The sequence below is a fragment of the Plodia interpunctella genome, chromosome 19 (genome assembly GCF_027563975.2).
Source record: "Plodia interpunctella isolate USDA-ARS_2022_Savannah chromosome 19, ilPloInte3.2, whole genome shotgun sequence".
In the NCBI taxonomy this organism is placed as follows: domain Eukaryota; kingdom Metazoa; phylum Arthropoda; class Insecta; order Lepidoptera; family Pyralidae; genus Plodia; species Plodia interpunctella.
In genome coordinates this window covers 3,191,325-3,214,117 of record NC_071312.1, presented here as the reverse complement: position 1 = coordinate 3,214,117, position 22,793 = coordinate 3,191,325, and the positions used below count along the sequence as shown (strand labels likewise).

At 37.3% G+C, this 22,793-nt stretch overlaps 1 protein-coding gene across 6 annotated transcripts in view; it reads left to right on the top strand.

The window, feature by feature from the left end:
* The first annotated feature begins 236 nt into the window (after positions 1 to 236).
* Positions 237 to 22,793, top strand: part of osa — an 85,097-nt gene continuing 62,540 nt past the window's right edge. For 3 of the 6 annotated variants that reach the window (XM_053760055.1, XM_053760054.1, XM_053760053.1), the window contains exons 1-2: positions 237 to 1,424; positions 16,729 to 16,893. In XM_053760055.1, coding sequence (XP_053616030.1) covers positions 879 to 1,424; positions 16,729 to 16,893 — 711 coding nt within the window. In that variant the 5' untranslated portion in view covers positions 237 to 878. The remainder of the gene's footprint in view (positions 1,425 to 16,728; positions 16,894 to 22,793) is intronic. The other 3 variants (XM_053760056.2, XM_053760057.1, XM_053760058.1) reach the window with 1 other exon arrangement.

Below are 22,793 nucleotides of genomic sequence, written 5' to 3'. Positions count from 1 at the left end.
TATGTACCTTTCGTTTGTAATAGGTAATAAAATATTTTCCAAAAGTTAAATGTGTGTAAAAATAAAATTATTAATACAGACATTTTAATTTGCTATTGTTTGTAATATAAAAAAAGAAACAGAAAAGTTCTATAGATCAAAAATTGATCTGAAGTTAGCTACAAGATTGCAAGCACTTGGCGCCACCGGAACTTGTCATAAAATTTTCATCTTATGTTGGTTGCATTGCCTTAAATACGTGTACAATGGACCTAAATGTAAACATGTATAACTAATTTTTAACCGTAATTACCACAATTTTTATACGTAAAAATGAAAATGTATAAGCAAATCTATAAAACTTTAAAGCCATAAAAATTATTACTGTTATAAACATTGAAAATATGCCTTTCAATACTTTTGTTTTTTATAACCGAAGTGAACATAGCCGGAAGCGTAGACAAGCGCTGTAGAAATTTCAAGTCCGTTTAATGGCGGACGCTAGTAATTTTGGAAGTTTCGTGATTCTATTGTTCTGTTTTTGAGAATACCTCTAGATTTTTACTACCGGGAATGTGTTTTTGTATCGGTGATTAAAGCCAAAGTGTTATAAACGTGAAAGTGATATGAAATGTTCTGTTATAGCGTGACAAAAGCGTTTGCTAGATATGTAACCTTTTCCCTAACCTCGTTTACGCCTATGGAGTAGATATGTGATCGATGTGTGTGCGTCGGTGAACGATTTTTCGTCCGTTTCGCGTTACAATTTGTGCGTGGTGATTCGTCTTTTTAGTGATGGAAGTGTGTGCGTCGCGATTTTGCAATCCGACGCCCGATTTCGATGTAACGTAAGCGAGCCGGTCGATCGCTAAAGCAGAGACGGTCGCTACCAGCCGAACATGGCTGCGACGCAGGCTGAGTCTCAGCGTAGCGAAGCGAATGTAGAGCAGAATCCATCAGAGCAGCTCAGTGAATCTCGGAACGCGTTATTACAAAACGGGACCGACAAGTCCATTGGGCGCGTTCCGCCCGATGGCGTCGTGAACACAAAGAGCAAATCGCCGATGTCGGCCGAACCGGGACAGCCGCGCGACGGAGGTGATGCGCCCGGTCACGACCGGCCCGGAGAAAGGCCAGTGACGGACCAATACGGCCAATATCGTTATCCGGAAGGCGCTGATCCTTATTACGCGCCTCGTCCAGGTTTTCCCGGCAAACCGCGGCCGCCGCCGCAACAGCCGCGCTTTTTCCCAGGTCAGGCAGTGTCGCAGGCCCCGGGGCCAACGCCGACCCTGAATTCGTTACTGCAATCTAGCGGGGCACCGCCGCATCGGTACCCCAACAGCTATGAGCAACCGCCAGGAGGCTACGCCCCTGCACCTGGCTGGCCTCCACGGCCAATGCCACCATATAATCCTCAAGGAAGCCCTTATAGAAATTCTACGGTAAGTTTTTCATTATTAGTAACTGATGCATATTGTTTGATGATTCTATACATGCATAAAAATAATGTACTTAATAGGTAAATATTAATGACTGGGTTTCACTTGGAGCAGGAGAATATATTTTGGAACCCATATGTTAATCTCATAAATCTACATTTATTGCCATGAACTGGATGAAATTTTTTTGTAATAGTACAGTATTGTTTCTTTACAATTTGTGAAATGTATATATTGCACTGTTTTCCCACCATACTGAATTCTTTATGAGAATAAAATTGACAAGGAATATAAGCAGAATTATTAAAATATTAATCCTTTATAATTTGTAAAGTTGGAAAATATGCAATAAAAAATTTAGGTTCTAGTTAAAGATGGAGAAATTAGGTAGTATAGGAAATGAATCACAAATGTCCGTGAAGCTGTGTTATATGTTTTTCCAAATTCTTTGCCATTCCCCATAAAACATCGGTTCAATGCAAGCAGTCTATTTCTGAGCGATCTTTCTTTTAAATCATGCAATGGATTTTGATGCAGGAGTAATATTGTTATTGTACCAATTACTTCCAGAAGAATTATACATATGTGACATTCCAAGTGTTTAGGTACCACTGGGCTAGTATAGAGTTAAGGCTGCTAAGATAGATAAATAGTTGGTTGATCATCAGTATAGTTGTCAGTTACGTAGATTATTATTTATTTACATTAATGTGGGTGGAGCCATGGATGAAAGCCAGTCATATATAATTCAATTCCTATGAAAACATAGCCCTTTACATGCATTAAAATCTGAAAATCCTAATTTCCCCCCTTTTTTCACAAACTAGAAGCTGCCCAGGAACTTTTGCTTGGAACACTAAAATATACAACCTGTGTTGCTAGTATTTATACTAATTATTTTTTCTAATCTTGCCAATTTAGTCAGTTAAAGAAACAGAAAAACGAAATTGTATCTAGTCAAGTAGTTTGATACTGGAATAAACTCAATAGAGAATGTTGTCACATGTCAAGTCAACAGTTTTTATATAATATCAAATTTAATTATTTTTTGAAATTTGACCCATTTTATCTATTCTGTTAATGGGTAAAATGGGTGAAGTTTCAAAAATAACTAAGTTTATAAAAAGCATGCCATGCATGCCTATCATAAATTTGTATTTTAATTTAATCAAACTAAAATTAATCATTAATTATATTACTTAGTATAAAAAATTTACTTCATTGAAAAATTAACTTTAATTACAATGTAAATCAGTTGTCCTAAATGGGATCATAGTTAATAAATAGAAAGTAAAGTGCATTTTTTATCCTAAAGATAAACAAGTTATCTAGGTTAAAGGAGTCAAAAAAGCAAATTTATATTTTGATGACTATTCAAAGGCCCTTTAGAAACACTAGTGAAAAAATTTATGTGACAATACTTTCAAAGATATGACAAAAATAAACTCACACATTTTTGGACTTGTAAAACAAAAGCACCATACTAAATGATACTCTAATGTGACGTCACAATTGATGTTTGTTTGACAGCTACCTTTTATTGCTGATAAATTTTTAATAAAAGTTATTTCAAAATTTTAGTTTTTAACAATTGTAGAGTTTGTTAATTTATTATTTTTCCATCATCATCTCGAGGATCAGCGCTCAATCGGTTTGAAATTGACTTTCCAACCAAATTTAAATGTACATATAATGATCCAGCAGCATTGTTATAGTCTATGAATTATCACAAATATGCTTTTAAATATTTCTTTTTTATCTAAAGTATAAAATTTTCTGACTTTATCATCTACACAAATGGCAGTTAGAAAAAGTTTTTTATTGCTCATATTTTGATATAATTCTTAAATGAAACTTTTGTAATAGAGTTAATGTAATATTTATATAGAATAGAAAACTAACTGTGTAACGAAATTAAATTATTCCCACTTGCGTGGCTATTATTATAATATTATTATAATAAATGGGAAAGTGTGGATGTTAGTGACAATTACTCTAAACAATAAACTAGCTAAAGTCCAACTAATAAACTAGCGGCCCATCACGGCTTCGTTCAGATAAAAACATGAAAAATTATACACCTTAACCGTCCTCAAGAATCATTATCTGTTGGTGAAAACTGCATAAAAAGTAATTTTGAGTTTATCACGTATAGACGGACGACGTGGCAGAGGACGTTTGTTTTATAATAAGGAAGTAAATATAAATTAGTAAAATAAGTATATGAAAACAATGAGATCAATATTTTAAATATCCTAACTTATCCTTGTTTAATATTGTAAATGCGAAAGTAAGTTTGTTTAATTGTTTATTACCTGCCTACAGTTTGAATAGTTTTTTTATAATATCTTTTATTTACTGTTTTTAGTGTTGCTGTTTGTTATTCCAAATAAATAAAAAAAATAAAATATCTCTACACACTTTATCTACTCCATTAATCTTTTGGAATTTTTAGACATGTAGTTTGAAATACGGAGAAGGCCATACGGCACATTTACTAGGAAAATAAGCGGGTGGAGCTGCGGCATACCTACTAACCTTATAATTTAGTTCAACGCACCAACATTCTTTGCAAATTGTACTATGTAACCGCTTGCACTTACTCATAAACAGAGTAATTGGATTAACGATCAAGAATTGCGATTACATGTTCTAATCTTCTTCAAGGATTACAGATTATACAAAATAATCTTGAAAAATAATCGAGATTAATGTAATCTAAACTTCATTAGTCGTCTAAATTACTTTTCATTATTAATTTTTACACTAGCGACCCAGACCGTTTTCGCGGGGTGGTCAATATATCACGTCTTTTTTGGTTCCAAGTTAGACTGAACCATGAGTCACGAGATTCGGAGGTCCTGGTCCGCAACTAGATCCAGGTCTTATCGTTTACCATTTACCATAAGGGGTATCGTCACGAGACTCGAAGGTCTTGTGTGTAACTAGATAACTTCTGTCTATCCCCTAATTAATAAATTCGCGATTGAAAGTAATCTCAATTGATTTTATTTTGATTATCAATCAGATTACAAATATCACTCAGCTCAACTCTGCTCATAAAATTTTAAATCCAATTTTTTCATTATATGAATGAATTTAAAATACTACATAAAAAAAACTAGCTTTTGCCCGCAGCTTCGCGTGAATTTCCTACGGGACAATTTATGTTTCCAGGATGAAAGGTGCCGCCCTTATGTCCTTCTCCGTACTTCAAACAAAATACATGTAAAACTAGCTTATGCCCGCGGCTTCGCCCTCGTGAATTTCATAGTAAAATCTCGGTCATTCTTTGAGAAAAATTATGAAGAGTATGTTTTCCAAATTTTGTTTTTCTTAAAAAAAAAAACACTTTTTACTATTTTAAAAATTTTATTAACTCCCATACAATCTTTCACCCCCCCCCCTTTTAAAAGGGTTGAGGGTTAACTTACAGAAAAATCTGAAACACTTATTAATAGGCATGGTTACACAATTTAAAATATTTTCTTTGCTATTAAAATCTAAGTGACTGCTCCCCTGCGTTACCGGGTAGGCTGCCGTTTCACAAAGATAAACTGGAAAGGAAATAAGTAACCACTCAAAATAACAAAAACCCGTAGGCATATTCTATACTATATCTATGGGAGATTTATCTAAAAGAACAATTTCTGCTAAGTCTTAACAGAAAATGATTATCAGATTTGTTAACTTTTACTAAGACATCATTTTCATATATATTATAGAAGAGCTGTTGCTCGCGACAAAGAAGACATGGGGAATAAAATAGATTTTTGAGTCTCAAGATGTTTGTGAATCATGGTTAAAAACGTAGACCAAATGAGTCTTTTTACAAAAACCTATGTTAAAAATGCTCATTAGGCTGATCAACTTTTGTTAAGGCGCTTTTGTCATATCTGTTATAGTGTGGCTGGTCTGTCTCATCATCAGGTGTTCCATATCTTCGATTTTTATACGTCATCAGAAAATCAGGGCGAACAGTTTTTGTTAATGTGATTTTTCTATATTTCCTACAGTTTAGCTGGTCTTTATAGGTTCTACTAGAGCTGTTCCAGTTTCCACAATAAATTACACCCTATATGTTGACCAGGTTTTATAGCTATACAACAAAAAAGTTTCATTGAAATCCAAACGGAGTTTTGTTTAAAATCTTATTCTATTACTGATTCTCTATCGATCTCAATTTTTTTAATTTAAATACCTTCAATGTACAGAAACACTTTTTTTACTGTTTTATTATATGTATTGATTTCAAGAATATTGGTTGAGTAGATAAGTGTGAAGGAAGAGGTAACAAACATACCTTCGCATTTATAATATTAGGATTAGGATAGTTAGGACAATTTGTTAAAAATATAATTTTCTAGTTTTTCAAGGACTTTTGGAATAATGCCGTATTAACTCCACTCCACAGAGTGAATATTGCACTAAGGAATAAATAGCCTTGGGAGCTAGCGGGCAAAAATAAGCAAACCTTTGTGGCATTTAAATGAGTCAAATCTAACACTGTTTAAATGAGTTTCTTTCGGCATTTCTTTCAGCAGTGGTATTTTCGAAATGTCAGCATTTTGTAGCTTTTTGAGAAACTACTATCCTTACATATTATAAAACAAAGTCCTCTACCGCGTCTGTATGTTCGCGAAAAACTCAAAAACTACTGACGGATTTTCATGCGGTTTTCACCAATAGATAGTGATCCCTGAGGAAGGTTTAGGGGTATTATTTATTGTGTTTTTAGCGGAGCGAAGCCGGGGCGGGCCGCTAGTTATAGTATCAATTTAGTCGTGAAAAGTGCCTACACGGTCTAATTTCTGGAAAAATGCTAAAAAAATCACGTGATGAATGGACGGCCCCTTTATAAAATTTTGGATACATATCCTTATACCACTGTAACGTCAACAGCAAAAAGGCTCTAAATTAATTAAACGCCATTTGTTGCTGACATACAAGTTTTATTTGTTTATATACCTAACTATATGATTAACTTGGCTATGTAGGTACATATTTAGGTACTACAGTTAAAATCTTTTGGAAATTGAAAGGGGACAATCAAAGACAATGTTCACTGACAGTCTGGGAGTACCCAAAAAGAGAGAAAAACAACATCACGAAGGAATAACAAAGCGGATCCGACGATAGTAGATATAAAAACGAAAGCGCACAGTGATAGTGAAAGTTTGATGTGTAGGCAAATATTACTCGCTTCCAACTGGAGATTTGTGCGTTCGAAACTCCGAAACGGAGTAAAAGGCTTGATACGGCAGCCGCCGTCGACGTTCTGTCGCTTTTACATGTATTATGTATGCTACATATGTGCGGTGAGCGGCAAGGTTTGGGACGTGTTTGACGGAATCAACGTGAATGGGACTTGACATCTGGCACGTGTATCTGAAAGGGTTTCTATCGGCCCTGCACGCTCCAGTACAACTTCCAAATGAAGAACGGCACACAATGAGGCAAAATAGCAAAACTGTTTTCTTGACAAAACGTGATGTGCCCATCTGTGGTTTCATCTCTCGTTAACGTGGCTTTTGTCAAAGATGGATGGATTCCTTTTGTGACATAATGAGATACAAATGTACTCCTTAATGCACAATTTACAATTTGAAACAAAGTTTGCAATTATGTCAGGTCTATTGGAACTAGAAGAATGTTGATGATGATTTATCATGATTGTTATTTTCCAAACTCTGTTTTCTTATATCTTTTCGAGTATATACTTAGTTCACAAATATACACGTCGAAGTAGAAGAATTTTAGCCAGGGTTTGTATGAAGCTTCGACGTTGCTACCCCTTAGTTGTAAAGCAAATTCGTCTTCCCCTTAGTTGTAAAGTTTTAGTGCGGGAATTTTGCACAGATTTGGTATATTTAGATAACGGTTTAAACTGGCTCATAGTCGGTCCACAACAGGCTGCCATAAAACAATGCATTGAGCACGTGCCTGTTTACACTTTCGAGTTCACATTCAAGGTCGTACGCATTTGTAAGGATGTACGGTGTAGGTTGGCCAGTAACAAATACCGGTTACGTAATGCTGTCCCACTTCCCACGGTATGTTTCCGACTTATGACGACCACTGCGTCTTGTAATTAACTTTATAAGGCACTGTCACTTTCCAGTTTATATTAGGTATAAATATGCCCAGTAATCTCATGGTACACAGCACTTTGTTCAGTTGTCGGATATTTCTCAGAATTCATTGAAAACCACGAAACTGTTTACTATTTTTTCTCTGCGACATTGGTGCTAAAGTATATTTGTTAAGCGTAAAAATTGCTTGTGACGGAAGTTCGGAATCTTCGGCGTTTGTCATCGAAATCGCTGTGACGCTACGCTGATTAAATTTATGAATGGCTCAAATAGGCTAGCATTATGGAATTAGTCATTTATCTCGGCATGTTGTTTACCTACAATCGAGTTAGATAGTTGTCGATAAGGAGACACGTGGTTGTGGGGTCGACGACCCGACGTACTCGTGCTCGCCGACAGCTCTGTAATAATAATAAAATGTTTCCGTGCGACTGGTTCAAGGGCGAGCCGCTGATATCGGCGCCCGCTATATTTAGATTTAGCTGTGTGTGATGTGGGTATGTGTGAGTTTGCTTACCTTACACAATTTTCTAACACCAAAGCATAATGTGTTCCGTTGATAAAGGTGGTAAACCGAATTTGCAAAAAACATTTGCAAATGCAGTTTTCTTTAAGCTTTCTTCATACCACTTTTATACTTCACTCTATCTATTCTACGACTCACAAATTTACAATGTCGACTCTGTATGAGTGGTTTCACCTCTGCCTTCTTTCCTTTTCATCGATTTCTCAAGTCACATGTGTGCCAGCACATTACTTCATTTAGTTTTTATAAAATTACTCAAATTTGGAGTAAATTGACGTTTTTGAATATAAGTTGCGCCGCTTATTCGCTTTGGAAGTCGGCAGTAGACCTATTTAAGTACAATTTGACGCCAAAATTAATGTGTCGCATCTAATGTTGAAAGAAATCCTTTAGGATTTCAAGCACGTATTTATTTTTCTTTTATAAATGAAGCCTTATGTTTTACCTATTAAGAATGAAATATTCGTTAGACTATATTTTCAATTTCATATTGGTCGAAATTAGTTTGATAATAATATTCTACTATGCAGTAGTAACAAATCAGTAGAGCAGCTTATAAACTACGTATGAGTTAAGTGCAACCGATCAATTAGCGAGTGTGCGATATCTATTCTCTCTTCGTATTTAGGCCAATACCCTATGCGTAGTGCAACTCGAGCAAATTTCGCTCTCACTTTCGTATGGCAATAGCGGCAGTGTGTACATGAAAACGAGATGAATGGTTCGACTGAGACCGTTCATTCTCAGTCCCGTGATGCGGATTTCGTAAAATCAATGCTCGTCTCGGTCGGACCCGCGCGTCTCCCGGTAATCGTGTCAATGTGCTATGCTTCAATAATGGTCTCTGCCACAATCGTCTGCCGCGTTGGATCAATGACCGCTTAACTGTCATCCTTGATTTCACTGGCATGTGCCAATGTTGATTCAGGGGCGTTAAAATTATTTCACAGATGACAATATTTCTTTAATGTTCTATTCATCTAGATATTTTGAGAGAGATTTGATAGTCTAATATTCATTAATGTTTTCAGTTTAAATACATACTAAAATAAGTACACCTTTGGCCTTACTAGTAATACATGCCTTCTTACAAGCGTAGTAGTACTAAGTACAGAGAATCATGCCACTCCTCCTGTCTAAGCACAATGAATCATGCCACTCCTGTAGTAGGTGTGCAGTATGAAATCTTTCCTACTTACCGTCCGGCCCAGTCAGACCCGGAGACACACTTCCGTGCACTGCACCTTCGCGACGTTTCCTATTGCCACACAAAATGTCATTTCTTCGTCATGCGGCCTGCATTCATTCATACAATATGTTCAATGTTGTAATGGGGTCGTTAAACCGTGGTGACGTCACGTAATTGCTGGCTCCCTTCACCAGTCGCCGGTTGAAATCAAAACCTCGGATTAATAACAGGGGCACCCTCTGTAGGTCAAGTATGTTGTAATGCATTATCAACAACATTACGCGTCAACTTATTCATAAGATCACGAATAATCAAGTTGATAGTGTTTATCCAATAAAATAACATGTGTTTTCGAATCAGATGATAGCAGTAGAAATTATTTTTATCGCCCATAAAACTTATTACAATCGCTGCCGACCTTCATGATGCAAACAGTATGACGTAACATAAACTAATATCGGTATATGCGAACCTATATGGAAAAGGGGCCAGTGCCAAGGACTTTGCTCTGAGCGCAACTGGAAAGGTAAATGACTTTTATATTGTAAGTAGGTAAATATATATTGTAATATGTATGTTGTTATCCATCCAAGCATGTACCGAGTTCAGAACATCTCCGAATACGTATGAAGTCTTGTGAACTGCGTTACTCCGTGATACTCCGTCCGCGCGGATTGTAAAAAGCAGTCCATATTAAATTTCCTAAATTGTCTCCCTGGAGGTATACTATACTCAATTTTTCTAGTTTATTTAGTTACAACAACCATAACATGATGAAACTATACCTAGCTTATCATTTAAAGATTTAGTAAGTTATAATCCTTACAAATCTTATACAATCTACAACAACCTACCTACGCATTATAAAATCCTTAGAAGATAAACACTTCATACACTCTACAAAATAGTCTCTTTAATGTTTAAGCTATTTCGTACATATTTTGTATTTATGTACATAATGGCCAGGAATCTGAAATTCCTTGACGAAATACGGCAAATATGTTAGCGGTTTGCCGCATCTAAAGGGTGAATTTTTCTTTAATCCATGAGCGGTAGGTACTCAGCGGAAAGCGGCTCTATACATTGAAGTGTAGTCTACATTAAAAGGTCACGACCGCCAGTCCTATGTACTGAGATAGTACGTACCTAAAGGGAGTTCTTTATTGAACCGTCTTGGGTGGGAAAGGGGTCGCTTTAATAGGTCAGTAACACTTATAATCTGTTTCTGTTTGTTTACACTTGTCGTGTTTTGATTTGTGTAGTTTATTATTAAAATTTTCAAAATAAAACCTTTATAAAACTTTGTACCTACTTAGGATACTTATGAAGTATTTCCTGAGTTACAAATTCGATTACACATAGGTATGGTATACGGAATCTTAAATATCAGAATGGCTCGACAGCAAATGTTTTCTGATCATTTACTACAAGTACTTAGTACTCAGTCATCAATCAACAATTTCAGGATAAATAAATATATTAGGACAAATCACACAGATTGAGCTAGCACCAAAGTACGAGACTTGTGTTATGGGATACTAACTCAACGATTCTATAATTTTATAACAAATAAATATTAGATAAATATCCAAGATACGGGCTAATCAGAATAAGATCATTTTCCATCTTGACCCGACCGGGGATAGAACCCGGGACCTCTCAGGCAAGCACTTTACCATGCGCCACCGAGGTCGTCATAGGATACACGTGTATACTGCGATTTTAAATGTATATAAGACATTATTTGTTTATCTAGCTGTCACACAAGATCCGTGTGCTAACCACCTGTTGGCCAATCACAGCACCTAGTTACCGCGAGCTTGACATTCACGGGACTCGTGACGGAGACCGAAATAACTTGCCGTAACCGACCGCATAACACGACGTAATGCTCCTTCTATTTATAGAGACTTATAATTAAACATTTCTATTTACCTTCCGCTACTCTTCAACTTGCTAGAAATGTTAACATGCGCGTGGATACTTTCTTCTTTTGAAGTTCAATTTCGATTTCCGCCAATACTTCTAGGATATTTCGTTCGTAAATCCCTTTGTGGCTCATAATCTCCAAACTTTCCTAAGCCATTCAATATCCGACATCAGAAGTGGGTGGATAATACCCTGTCGTTTCCATAGCATACTGAAATGTTAAAGCTCAAAATATGAAAATGCAAAGTTCTTTGTTTCTCTATTATTGATACTTCCGTTATGAAATACATTGTAACATACAGTACGACGAGCATATAAAATTTGATGACCAAAAAAGTACGTACTCGGTACTTGTATGAACGGCTACGACAAGTCCATTGTAAAGTACTGTTGTTCCTGGCACGTGTCGGAAGTCGAAACAGATGATTCGATGAATACGGTTTACGTCCCATTGTTGATACTCAAACACGTATAAAAAGTAAACCGGTCAGTGGGCCTTTTATCGCTTCTCGCAGGAGCTCCGTGAAATAAGTAATAATAGTAATAACAGCCATCTCATTCATTTTCTTTTTCTCCGCAACAATATAGTTATGGTTCACCTTTTTTTGTAGTTCGTAAAGGGATAGCCCGGCAGCGTTTAATATGTAAAGGAAGAAGACAAGGTTACACGCACACTTATACAACCGTGTCTGTGTAAGATGCGCTTGTGGTAAAGGGAATCCCCAAGTTTTTACGAACACAATCAAAGTTATGTAACGATTGTCCGTATCCGGCAACCGGAGACGGAATGCGGCGTTTGTTTGAATGCCGATGATATACATTACTGGTGCCTTGTATTAGTCATTCATAAGGTCATTAACATTTACTGTTTTAACAGTGTTTATTTTTTATGTTTATCTTGTTTCGTATGTTACCGCTACTATATATAATTTGGACACAGCTGAAAGACTGCTCGGGGCTTCTCTTCTGTGGGAATTTCGGGATAAAAAGTACCCTATGTGTTATCCGAGGTTATATTCTACCTGTGTTCCAAATTTCATAACAATCCATCCCCATCCAGTAGATTTTGTGTGAAAGGGTAACACACGTACACCCATAGATCTTCACAAACTATCACATTTATAGTATTTTTATTAGTAGGATCAAAGCTCATAAAAGCATACAATCTTGCGTCTTGTAAGCTTTTATGAGTTGAGAAGGCTAACATTTTGTCTAGTAAATGGAAAAGCGACAACGTAATTTTACTTTCTAAAGCAAAGTAAGAAAGCCATATCCAACTATTGCATAGTTCAGCTTGTTGTAATTGCACATTTATTATTAAAGGTTTTAATGTTTAGGCCGTGGTAATGACATAATAGCGATGCAAGTGGGTGAGTGTGGCCGCGACGGCCCGGATTGGAATCCGGTCGCAATCCTAACGGCCACTTGCGCTGTCGTGTTTGATGCAATTACATTTCTCGCCTGCTGCTGCGGTATCATGCGTTTTCCTTACGCCCTAGTATGCTTGCCAAACGTTATTGCAATTTTTCATCGCGCAACTTTGTTTTGTATCAAAACTAGCTCACGTCAAAACTAAGTAATGTACGTTGAGGATTGTTTGTGGACGTTTGGCGTGCATGTAAATGTAGAATCATACTTAAGAACGGTGCACACTGACTAAATTGCGCTTTTTTGGGTGAAATTGTAATGGACGCGTCTACGCAGCCAGCCACAATTTCATACTAAAAAAGCGTTACGCTTTACGCCGCTTTATGTGCACCGGTCTTTTTGTTAGACGTTATACGACTTTTGATCTGACAATACACATTTGCTCAAATTAAAGACAAAAATATTAACCTCAAGAATAAAAACTAAAAAGAGAGCTGCAAGGAAATCAGTCTGATCGGAGAACATGAAAAAGTGAAAATCTCTAGCAATAACTGGGAATGAATGTACTTTACAGACAATGGACCACTTGTTGTCGAGCCCCAGCTGCCCTTACTTATGCACTTAAGATGACTTGTTAAGGATTCTCACGTAGATCAAGATGAGGGTTGAATTGATAAGAAAGATAAAATTAATACTTTCTTTAATCTGTGTGCAGGGTGCGCTTTCATATCGTTTTTATTCCACTTCGCATTGTCTTCGGCATTCTTAATTGTCAGATACCTATATAATCTATTTTTTTATCCTTGACGACATTAAGCCAGCACTTCTAGGTTTTAAAATACACTTGCCAGTAGCTTGTACACTTGTATGCCAACTACCGGCACATGATACTTTATTTATACACACACAAGCAAGTATAGCCGGCATGTCACGTTGCACTTGCAGTATGCCGTGTGCCAGCTTACCCTAGGGATGGGCAAGTGGGAAAAATATATCGATATATATCGAATCGATATTTTACAAATGTTTCGATAAATATCGAAATTTTGATATATCGATATTTTCGAAATCGGATTGGAAAAATATATTTTACTCTTCCGTTTTTTTTAGAAATCGGATTGGAAAATATATCGATGTTACCCTTTTCCTTTTTTTTTTTTGAGATCGGAATTATCGATTTTGATACGAATTTGATATCTGAAAATAAATATCAAAATCTATATATCGCTGGAAAAATATCATTGATTTATTTTTATGAAAAAATATCGATATTTTGATACCTATATCGATTGTTTTTGCCCATCCCTTTGCCCGTTTAACTTGCATGTCCACATGCCATAACTTTATTTCCTCAAATCGTTTGTTTCATTAATAGATTCCATTTACGTTCGTCGTGTGTCGCATAATACTATGAATGAATACAGAAATAGCTCTTTCACAAACAACCTGCAGTAATACGAGCAAAGGAAACAACTGCTAATGTTTGAAAAATAATCATTACGTGATCGCTAAACGGTACTACAAGTATTAATGTTCGTTCGTGTGAAGTCTGAATGTAATCAAGTCAAACGCCTTATGTCGTAGGTTAAGCGAAAAATATCACGTCATTAGTTTGAAAGGAAACTGCGAAATGTTATTATCTCACACGACGACTTGCAGGATTTAATTATATTATATATTTTGCTATGTATTTAATAACATTAAGCACTGGATTGTTCGGTGTACGTACAGTCGGAGGCAAATAAAACCGGGGACTCAAAAACGCTACATAAGTGTGACACATGAAATCTGTTACAGAATTAATTCTATACAACACTCATTTGGGTGTTTTAAACCTGTTTGCTTATCATCTTAACACTTAGAAACTGTAACATATATTTCTATTTATACTGTTTGGTGTTTTTAAAATTTTTCTACGCATACATCGATAGAATGAAGACTTTATTGCGTGTAACAGCTGATATTAACACTTATGAACATGTTTCGTTGAAAACTGATGAAAGTGTTACAGTTTTATCTGTTACATTTTGGAAACAGAAATGAAAAACAGAATTCTAAACATTCAGATAGCTACCGTTAGAAGTCACTGGATAAAACAAGCTCACCACCTAAGTTACTAACACAGGTGCATCAAGTTTATTTGCCGTCGACTGTACCTTGTATGTGATTGAGGAAACAACATCATTTTCGGTTTATGGGCGTTGGCGTGTGACCTGGTTCTCCTTTGTTTCAACGATGTTGTATTATTGTAAACTTTTATTGCTGTAACATTGTTTTCTGTAAACTCAATAGAAGCCATGTTTATTTTATTTTGAATCATAATTATTTATTTATAAGAATTCAATTACTTAGTTAAAGTTAAACTAAATTGGAAGGAAAAATATTCAACCAAAACATTAACAAAGTGATTACCGAAGAACATCAGACTAAAACTTGAAACTGTACTCAAATATTCATGGTCAAGCAAGACTCGAACCATTATGTCAGCCAGTTGGATATTGTTTTCGACTTGTCAGCTGCTCAACGTCCAAGATCCGTACCCGAAATTCAAATATCTGTCATTTACCCGAGCTCGGAAACTTACGCCGGCTTACTCCGATTTTCGAACTTTCATCTAAAAAACTACGAACCAGTTTACCCTGGGATGACTGGTCGATCGAGCTACGGCTTACGAACCTAAAGTGTAGATATCTTGCAAGGCAGTATGAACTTTTATACTGACTCAAGTTTTGAAAACTACGTGAAGTTTCAGGGTTTTATAGCTTTACAAGTCTATGTAGCCTTTCTTTCCATAGCAATACTCGTTTGTCGATAAACATGGAATACATTCAATTGTTTGCTTTGTACGTGTAGTTATTATAGATAGCAGTGCGTGCAAAAGCAAATAGGTGCGTGGCGGGCGGAGGAGGTGCGCGGGCTGCGCACCTACCCGCGGGTCAATTACTGCATAAATCAATACGGATGTCGCCCTATGCGGTGGCTCTTTGTTCCAGCCGACTGAAGATACGAGGCCCGTCTCGGCGGCTCCAGCTCTGTCCGGAAAACTCGCTGAGGTATCGCGGGGTCGGATGATTACTTATTAACGTAGGTGGAGGCTGGCTGGCGCGGGCGGGCCGCTTCTTAGCTCGCAATGCGATCGATGTCGAGGCGGCCAATGGCGCGCCGCCGCCCCGCCGCGCCGCACCCTGCGCAACCCCTCTCGCCCCTCGCCCCGCCCGCGACACCCTGCAACACCGCCCCTATAAATCATTGAATCCGCCATAAAACACCCCAATGTTCGTAAAAATGTAACTCTAATTGGCGGACACAGGTCCCATATCTCCTAGTCAAACTACATCCGGGAGGCTCGTTGGGATGCTGTAGTTTGAAGACGATAAAGTATTTGATCGAAATGTAATAGCCGTCCCAAAGTTCCCCGACGCTCGTTTAGCCCGTCGTGGCGCGGCTCGTACGAATAATTGAATTTCCATCATAGAACAAAATGAGAACTGAAAACCGAAGCGAGCGACTTTGTTGGCACAGCGAATTATTTCGGCCGTCAATTATTTAGACACGTTATCTTGCTGAAAATTGATATTACAGTAAAAGCGTTTTCATTTTATAGGCACACCAAAGCTCCATGTATGACAAAGGAGTTTTTATTATCATAATTGATGAGCACATTTGGTGGTATTCGATAGTTGCGTGTTTTATTAATGTCACATGCTAAAGGATGAATAATGCATTATCATTGGCGGTTTACTGGACCACAAATATAAATTTTGTTCCATGTTAAATAACGTACAGTATAAAAGTAGTTAGATTATGTTCATATGATTGGTGTACTACTTCACCTGCTATTACACTTGTCTTGACAAGTACAGGTGACTGTTCAAATGTTCCAATGACTTTTGAATGTTGCATTATAATTTTTTAAAAATTAGTTGTTGTTTTAAATATACGTTATACATTCAAAACCAATTTGCTTAATTAAATTCTTGGCGCAAATTGCTGATATTTGTTTTAAGATTTTTGTATGTTTGAATTTTCAATCAGTTTGTTGTCACTTAAGCATCTCAAGTTTAGATTCTGAAATTCTTAACTCTTTATCTGCATCGTTTATTTTAAAGACATATAATATGTTAAAATAAAATAAAAATGTTTTATAGTAAATTACCAAAATGTTTTTATTATAAACTTCACCAAATTGTTTTTCTTTTACAGCCTCCACGGGGCTACCCAGGCGGGCCTCCGTACGGGGCTGGGGCCCCAGGTGGACCGCAGCAGCCCCCAGGGGCGTACGGGCCCCCGGGCACGTACCAAAGGTACCCTCCGCCGCCGGGGCCCCCGGGCGCACCCAACTCACGTCCGCCATACTCGCCACATCAGGTAACATCATTTTACAAAATATCCTGGTATATATAGTAGTAATAAAAGTAGTTTAATAGTAATCATAATCCCTAACGGGGTGGACAGAGTCAGGAGTGATAAATAAATGGACAACACTCAACAGTCCACACTTTGCACTAAACTTGTATCGCCAAGTCCAATAGACACAAACATAACACACCCAGAACCGCAGACAAATGTTTGTGATCACATAAAACAACAAATGCGATACTCAAAAGACTTCATTAGTTATAGTTAATTTTGAATTGTCTTACGAAATATGTCACAAATGTAAAACTACACGAACGTGTGTCATACACGTTCGTGTAGTTTTGACATTTTGAGATGTATTAATAGTTTATTAACGTACTAATAACTAATGCTGCTATGTAATTTTTGGCGTTATTTTTTGACTATAATACAATGTTACATGTTGATGATGTAGTTTGATGAACGAAGAAGGACATAAGTACCGGATTTTCATACCGGAAAAGTTCCTGGGAAATACACGCGGGCGGAGCCGCGGGCGATAGCTAGTAAATCATAAATGCCCACTACGCAGAGTGTTAAACTGCATTAACTGTACATTGGACACTCACAACATAGTTAACCACACAAGGAATCGATAATAGTGTAAACTATCATGATTAATTTCATACGCTGATAAACAATGATGCAAATTAATTTAGGTATGGTTCGCAGGATTATTCATTAACCGGACACGAGAAAATGAAGGGTTACTTCCTCGCATGACTATTTACCCAACGTCATAATTAACATTATTTAATTCGATTTCATCAAACTGTACAGTATAATTTTTTATTTTGCACTTTTTATCACAACGGTTATCAGTGTGTTATAAATTAGGAAAAATATATTTTACCATACGAAATATTCGTTTTGAAAAACATTATAACTAGGTTACAAAGATTTCAAGTAAATCCTATTGTGTCAAAGTCATTATTATTATATTATGCAACTGGACACGCGCATTTCTAGTTACAGAACAACCCTGCATACATTAAGTAGGTACACGAGCTGCGGTGCGGTGGCGGATTAGAACTGACTGATAGCGGTCGTTGACCTTACGACATTTGTCATATCAGTATTGTGACGTCGTATAATTTAACTGGTCTGACTCGAGGTAGACTTTGAATAGGAAATGTAATTACGGGGATCGAGGTCTAAATTGAATTTAATTATGAATGAAAAGTGTTACCTATAAATTCGAACAATGTCTCGAGGGATATTATGGCATTGTGAAAATACATGAAATTCACGGTGTTATAGTAGTTCTAGTAAATAACAACAAAATACAAATTATAAATCTTCACACTTGAAACTAAAATTATATTTTTTATTCTCTGTGGTACATATATAATAACGGTGACGATACTGAAATAAACGTGATAATATTTTGAATTAACAAATGGGTTCATAGTTCATAATACCATTTAATATTATTGCACTAAGTCGGTCACCGCCAGTGTTGCTGTCGTGCACAAGAAACTTCAGTGGAAGTTTTTCGAGACTTTATAAAAAAGCTTTTTGCTAAGTGAAACCTTTCATTACACCTGTAACTCGAAGTAGGGAACGGAAACATGTCGAGGATTCTCAGAGCTCGGTCTTCTCAGAATTAAGCTTCATCGTCGTATACGATTCATATTCAAGTCCGAAACTAGAGAACCGCTTCGAATGTTTCTTGGAATCGTCGAGCCGCCGCCGGCGCGGCGCGTCGGAGCCTCATCCATCCACTCAAGTGAACATAAATGTATACTTGAGCGGAGTCCATGGCAATTTTGCTCTAATGGCAATAGACATAGGCTCTATCTTAGCTGGAAGACACGCTCGAATGACGTAAGCCGCTGCTCGCGCTCGGTGACGTAAGTTCGTTGTGCAATGGAGCCAGACGTACGTTTTGAAGCACAGCTCTTGGAGCAAATCCGTGGAGAAATCGGTGTTAAGGAAAGATTTGAAGAACAAGGCTGTTTTAAATTCATAAATGCGATTTTGGCACCAGAAGTCTTAATGGATTTTACATCTCTCATGTTCGGTAAGTAGGTCCTTATTACCCCCAAATGGGCCTTATAAGTGACCAATTAGCGCACTAGGGTAATAATGTAGCTAGAAAAGCCCGAGGGCGGTAAGTAATTAAAAAAAACACTTCACTCTTTCAAAAAGTTCGCGTACATCTAACCATCATACTGGCAATAGACATCTTGCATTCAGCCCAATGACCAAAGAGGTCGCTTTGCTATTCAGCCTAGTCTTCGTATAAATAAAATAGTTATCAATTTTATTTATCATTTTTATTTTTAGGTATCGAACGGCGAAGCTCAATTTCTTTCTTAAAAAAAATTAAAATGTTCTGTACTTGGTTCTTTTTAATGAAAAAAGGCGGGAATAGAAAACTTTTACTTTAAATATTGTTTATTTTTGGGATTTTTTTATATACGTTTTTTCTACTTACCTCACAATCGAGATGTAAAGCAGAGTAGTTAGCTCGGGTGTAAGCATCAACTGCACCCTCGAACTATAGGCGTCCTCATTGCGCTCATGCCTAAATATGCTGCAATTGATACCTTACAGCCCTTGGCTACTAATCTACTATTATGTTTATGATGAATGTCTCTTTTGGGGAAATCGTGGTAATAAATTAAAAAAACCCAACCGAGAAAGTTCAAGTGATAAACTTTAACATCTAAAATTATATTATAAATGAAAACCCCCGAAGTGTATTGTTATTACTTTATGAATAAGTATTACTTACTACTACTTATTACTTACATTAATAAGTATTATTATTAAGTATTATTGGAAGCAATAAATCCGCCTTTGTGCCCTTTATTTGTATTTATGGATATTTGTTCTTTTCTGTGTTTTTCTTTGGTGCAATAAAGTGTATATTATGTTACTAATTATACTAAAAAACTGAAAAACGAAAATGATATTTCAAAATGATTTGAAAGTTTTAAATTTTGACCACCGAGCCAGATATCCATAATTGTCTGTATTTTCTTTGATTATTCTAGTGTTCACTGGCAGAGATATCGGTGTTATCAATGTAACATAATAGGTATTACCTTCGTGACAGGAGCAGAACTCCCTTGATTTATCATGTAAGAAACTAGTTATAGATATGATGGCTAACAATTCCTGGTGTAGTTGGTATATTTGGCGTTTGTTGTCATAAACTCCTCTGCATCAACAGAGAGGGCTGTCGACAAGCTTTAAAAAAGGTGACTATGTTTTTTGAAATGTTCTGTCAGTGTCTCTATTAAAGCTTTTGTATTTAGGTGTCTATATTTGCTTTACTCGACGCGGTGGAGGTTCACACAAAGGTCTCAGGTTCGAATCCTTCTCGCACCACATGTTTGTATACCAATCTGACTCATGTATAGTAAGTTTTCATAGACCACCACTTGCTTCCGGTGAAGGAAAATATCTTGAGGAAACCAGAAAATTTGTGGACAGTTTAGTTCACTGGGGTTTAAAAGTCATGTCAAATGTCTTTAGGCGACCTTAATAAAATCTGATTCAATTGGATCTGTTTGTCTTTGACATATATGCACTAATAGCTATAGTAACCATAATGGGATGGTTACTATAGCTATTAGTCCCAGTCCAACTAAGAGTTCATGTCCCATTAGAGCCTCACTTGAATCCCTCCTTGCCAACTCATCAGTACTCTAATTGCCAGCAACCGACATGACCTGGCACTCAAACCAGCATGAGTCTGTTAAGCTTGCCTAAATGATTTAAGGACTTTTAGTTCTATCAAAGACCAGTCCAGAGCCGATCTTACCAGAGTCGATAGCTACATGGGCCAATAGGCTGTCACTAGGATGTAAGGATGTCGAGCTATCATTTATTCCTTCTTCTAGGTTTAGTTAAGCGCAAACAGTGATCGTATATAAACACTCGTGGTAAATGAAATGAGGCCAATTTAACGTAAGCTGAATGAAATAATATTTTTAACTTAAAATGCAGACTATAGGACAAGGCAGAGAAGTTACGATAGTTCTTTTAACTTTGTAGACATCGCTTCAAGACTGTAATTCTTGAATAACAGGCGGTGGGTGTCTCAGACAGAATAGGTGGCATCTTGAGAGCGATATTGCGGGCTTAGAGATACGACCCGCATCCGGGTGCAATGAATGCGACGGCGGTTTCAAGGGCGCGCCTCAGGTGATGACGTACGCGCACCCCACCACCCCCAACACTCCCACGGGTGTTCCGGCACCCACCTAATAATGCACGTCTACGCTCTGTCTGTCGTGTCCGCACTCGTTGCAGCCTTGAGAACTCTTCAGGACAACGTAACGCCTTAAAATGTCGCCCCCCAAAAATCTGTTTAGCCGTTACTAGCTTTGGTCGAAATAGCTTCTTCACAATTCTACCTCATTGCTGTGCCGTTGACTATAACTGTTCGTGAGACTGTGACGACCTACCATCGACCGGCAGAGACGTACCAAAAAACATAACGTCCGACCATGTCAACGGCTCTTCGGTATTGCCCCAGTTAGACGGTGCGTTAATACCACATTGATAGCTCTCTAATTATCATAATAATAGTGGAGGCGTACGGTGGGGAGGCGGCCCCGTCAGCTGAGCGAAAACGAAAGTAAACAGAACTCGGTCAAAGGGTTTGTACTCACCTACCCGCAATATTTATGTGGGTACGAGGGGGTACACCCACTCCCTATAGTCACCCTCCTTTGATGGATTGGTTGGCGACTGGCGTGGATGTTCGACTGAAACTCCGCCAAACTCCGTTGCCTGGCATTAGTCTCGATTTCCGGCTATTCTCTACGCGACAAACTTTTGTCGACAAATTATTATTCGGAGAGAGTTTTCTGGATTCTTTGCATTTTGTTTTCGCCGTACCGTACAAAGCAAATCCCGCCCCCTGCCTCTTGAAACTTTTTCAAACTTTAGTTGACATAAAATAACATCTGAAAAATTTTGTTATCGATATTTAAACTTTGGAAATTCCTAAATGGGTATGTCATCTATTAAGACTTGCGTTGTCTCCAATCGTGGATCGAGCGATACTAACGAAGACGGTAATAGCACATTTCATCCAGTAGCAGGTATTCAGTAGGTTTCGGCTCGCTATTCCTGGCAAATGAGTTGAAGCATATCTAATTACGTCGTAGCGAGACTCCGAAAAGGACGCCGTCACTTCGACGAACCCCGTTATTTCTGCAGCCATTTTAAGCGCTGATTAAGACAATGCCATTTTAATTGAAATCCAATGAAACCCTTCGCAATCAATTTGAAGCTCAGATTCAGACGCAAAATAACAAACTAATGCCCAAAAATTGTACTGTTCAGTGTGAAATCCAAGATTCCTTTTCTTTACGATTGATTCTCAGAATTGCTTACATTTTTTCCCAAAGTCTCCGTAACATTAATAAACGAATACATAATGAAAGGCCGTGAACCGAGGGGTTTTTGCCTTATTCAATTACCGCGAGTCGCAAAGGGGAAACATGAAAAGTGAATGACTCCTCTTGACCTGGATTAGTAAACTCAGAATAATATCAGGCCAGCCTTATCTGCAGCCTTGAAACGTGACGCGGAAACCAGCTGTCGGGTGAAAGCATTCTGTTGTGCGATTGATGCAATTCTTGTCTGTTCTCGACTCACTGGAACTATGTCGAGGACGCATTTACAAATTGTGTCATTATCGATTTAGTTAATTGATTGGGATGTCACGTGTCAAAGAAAGCGTTATTGGGGGCAATTTGAACGTCGGCAATATAGTCTCTAATTGATTGTTGTTATTCCTATGAAGGTTTTTTTTGCGATGTGTACTGTGTAGTCAAGATTTGAAAAATGATAAAGAACTAAAACTGCCACTGTCTAACTGATTGTAGACCATTATTTACTCAATC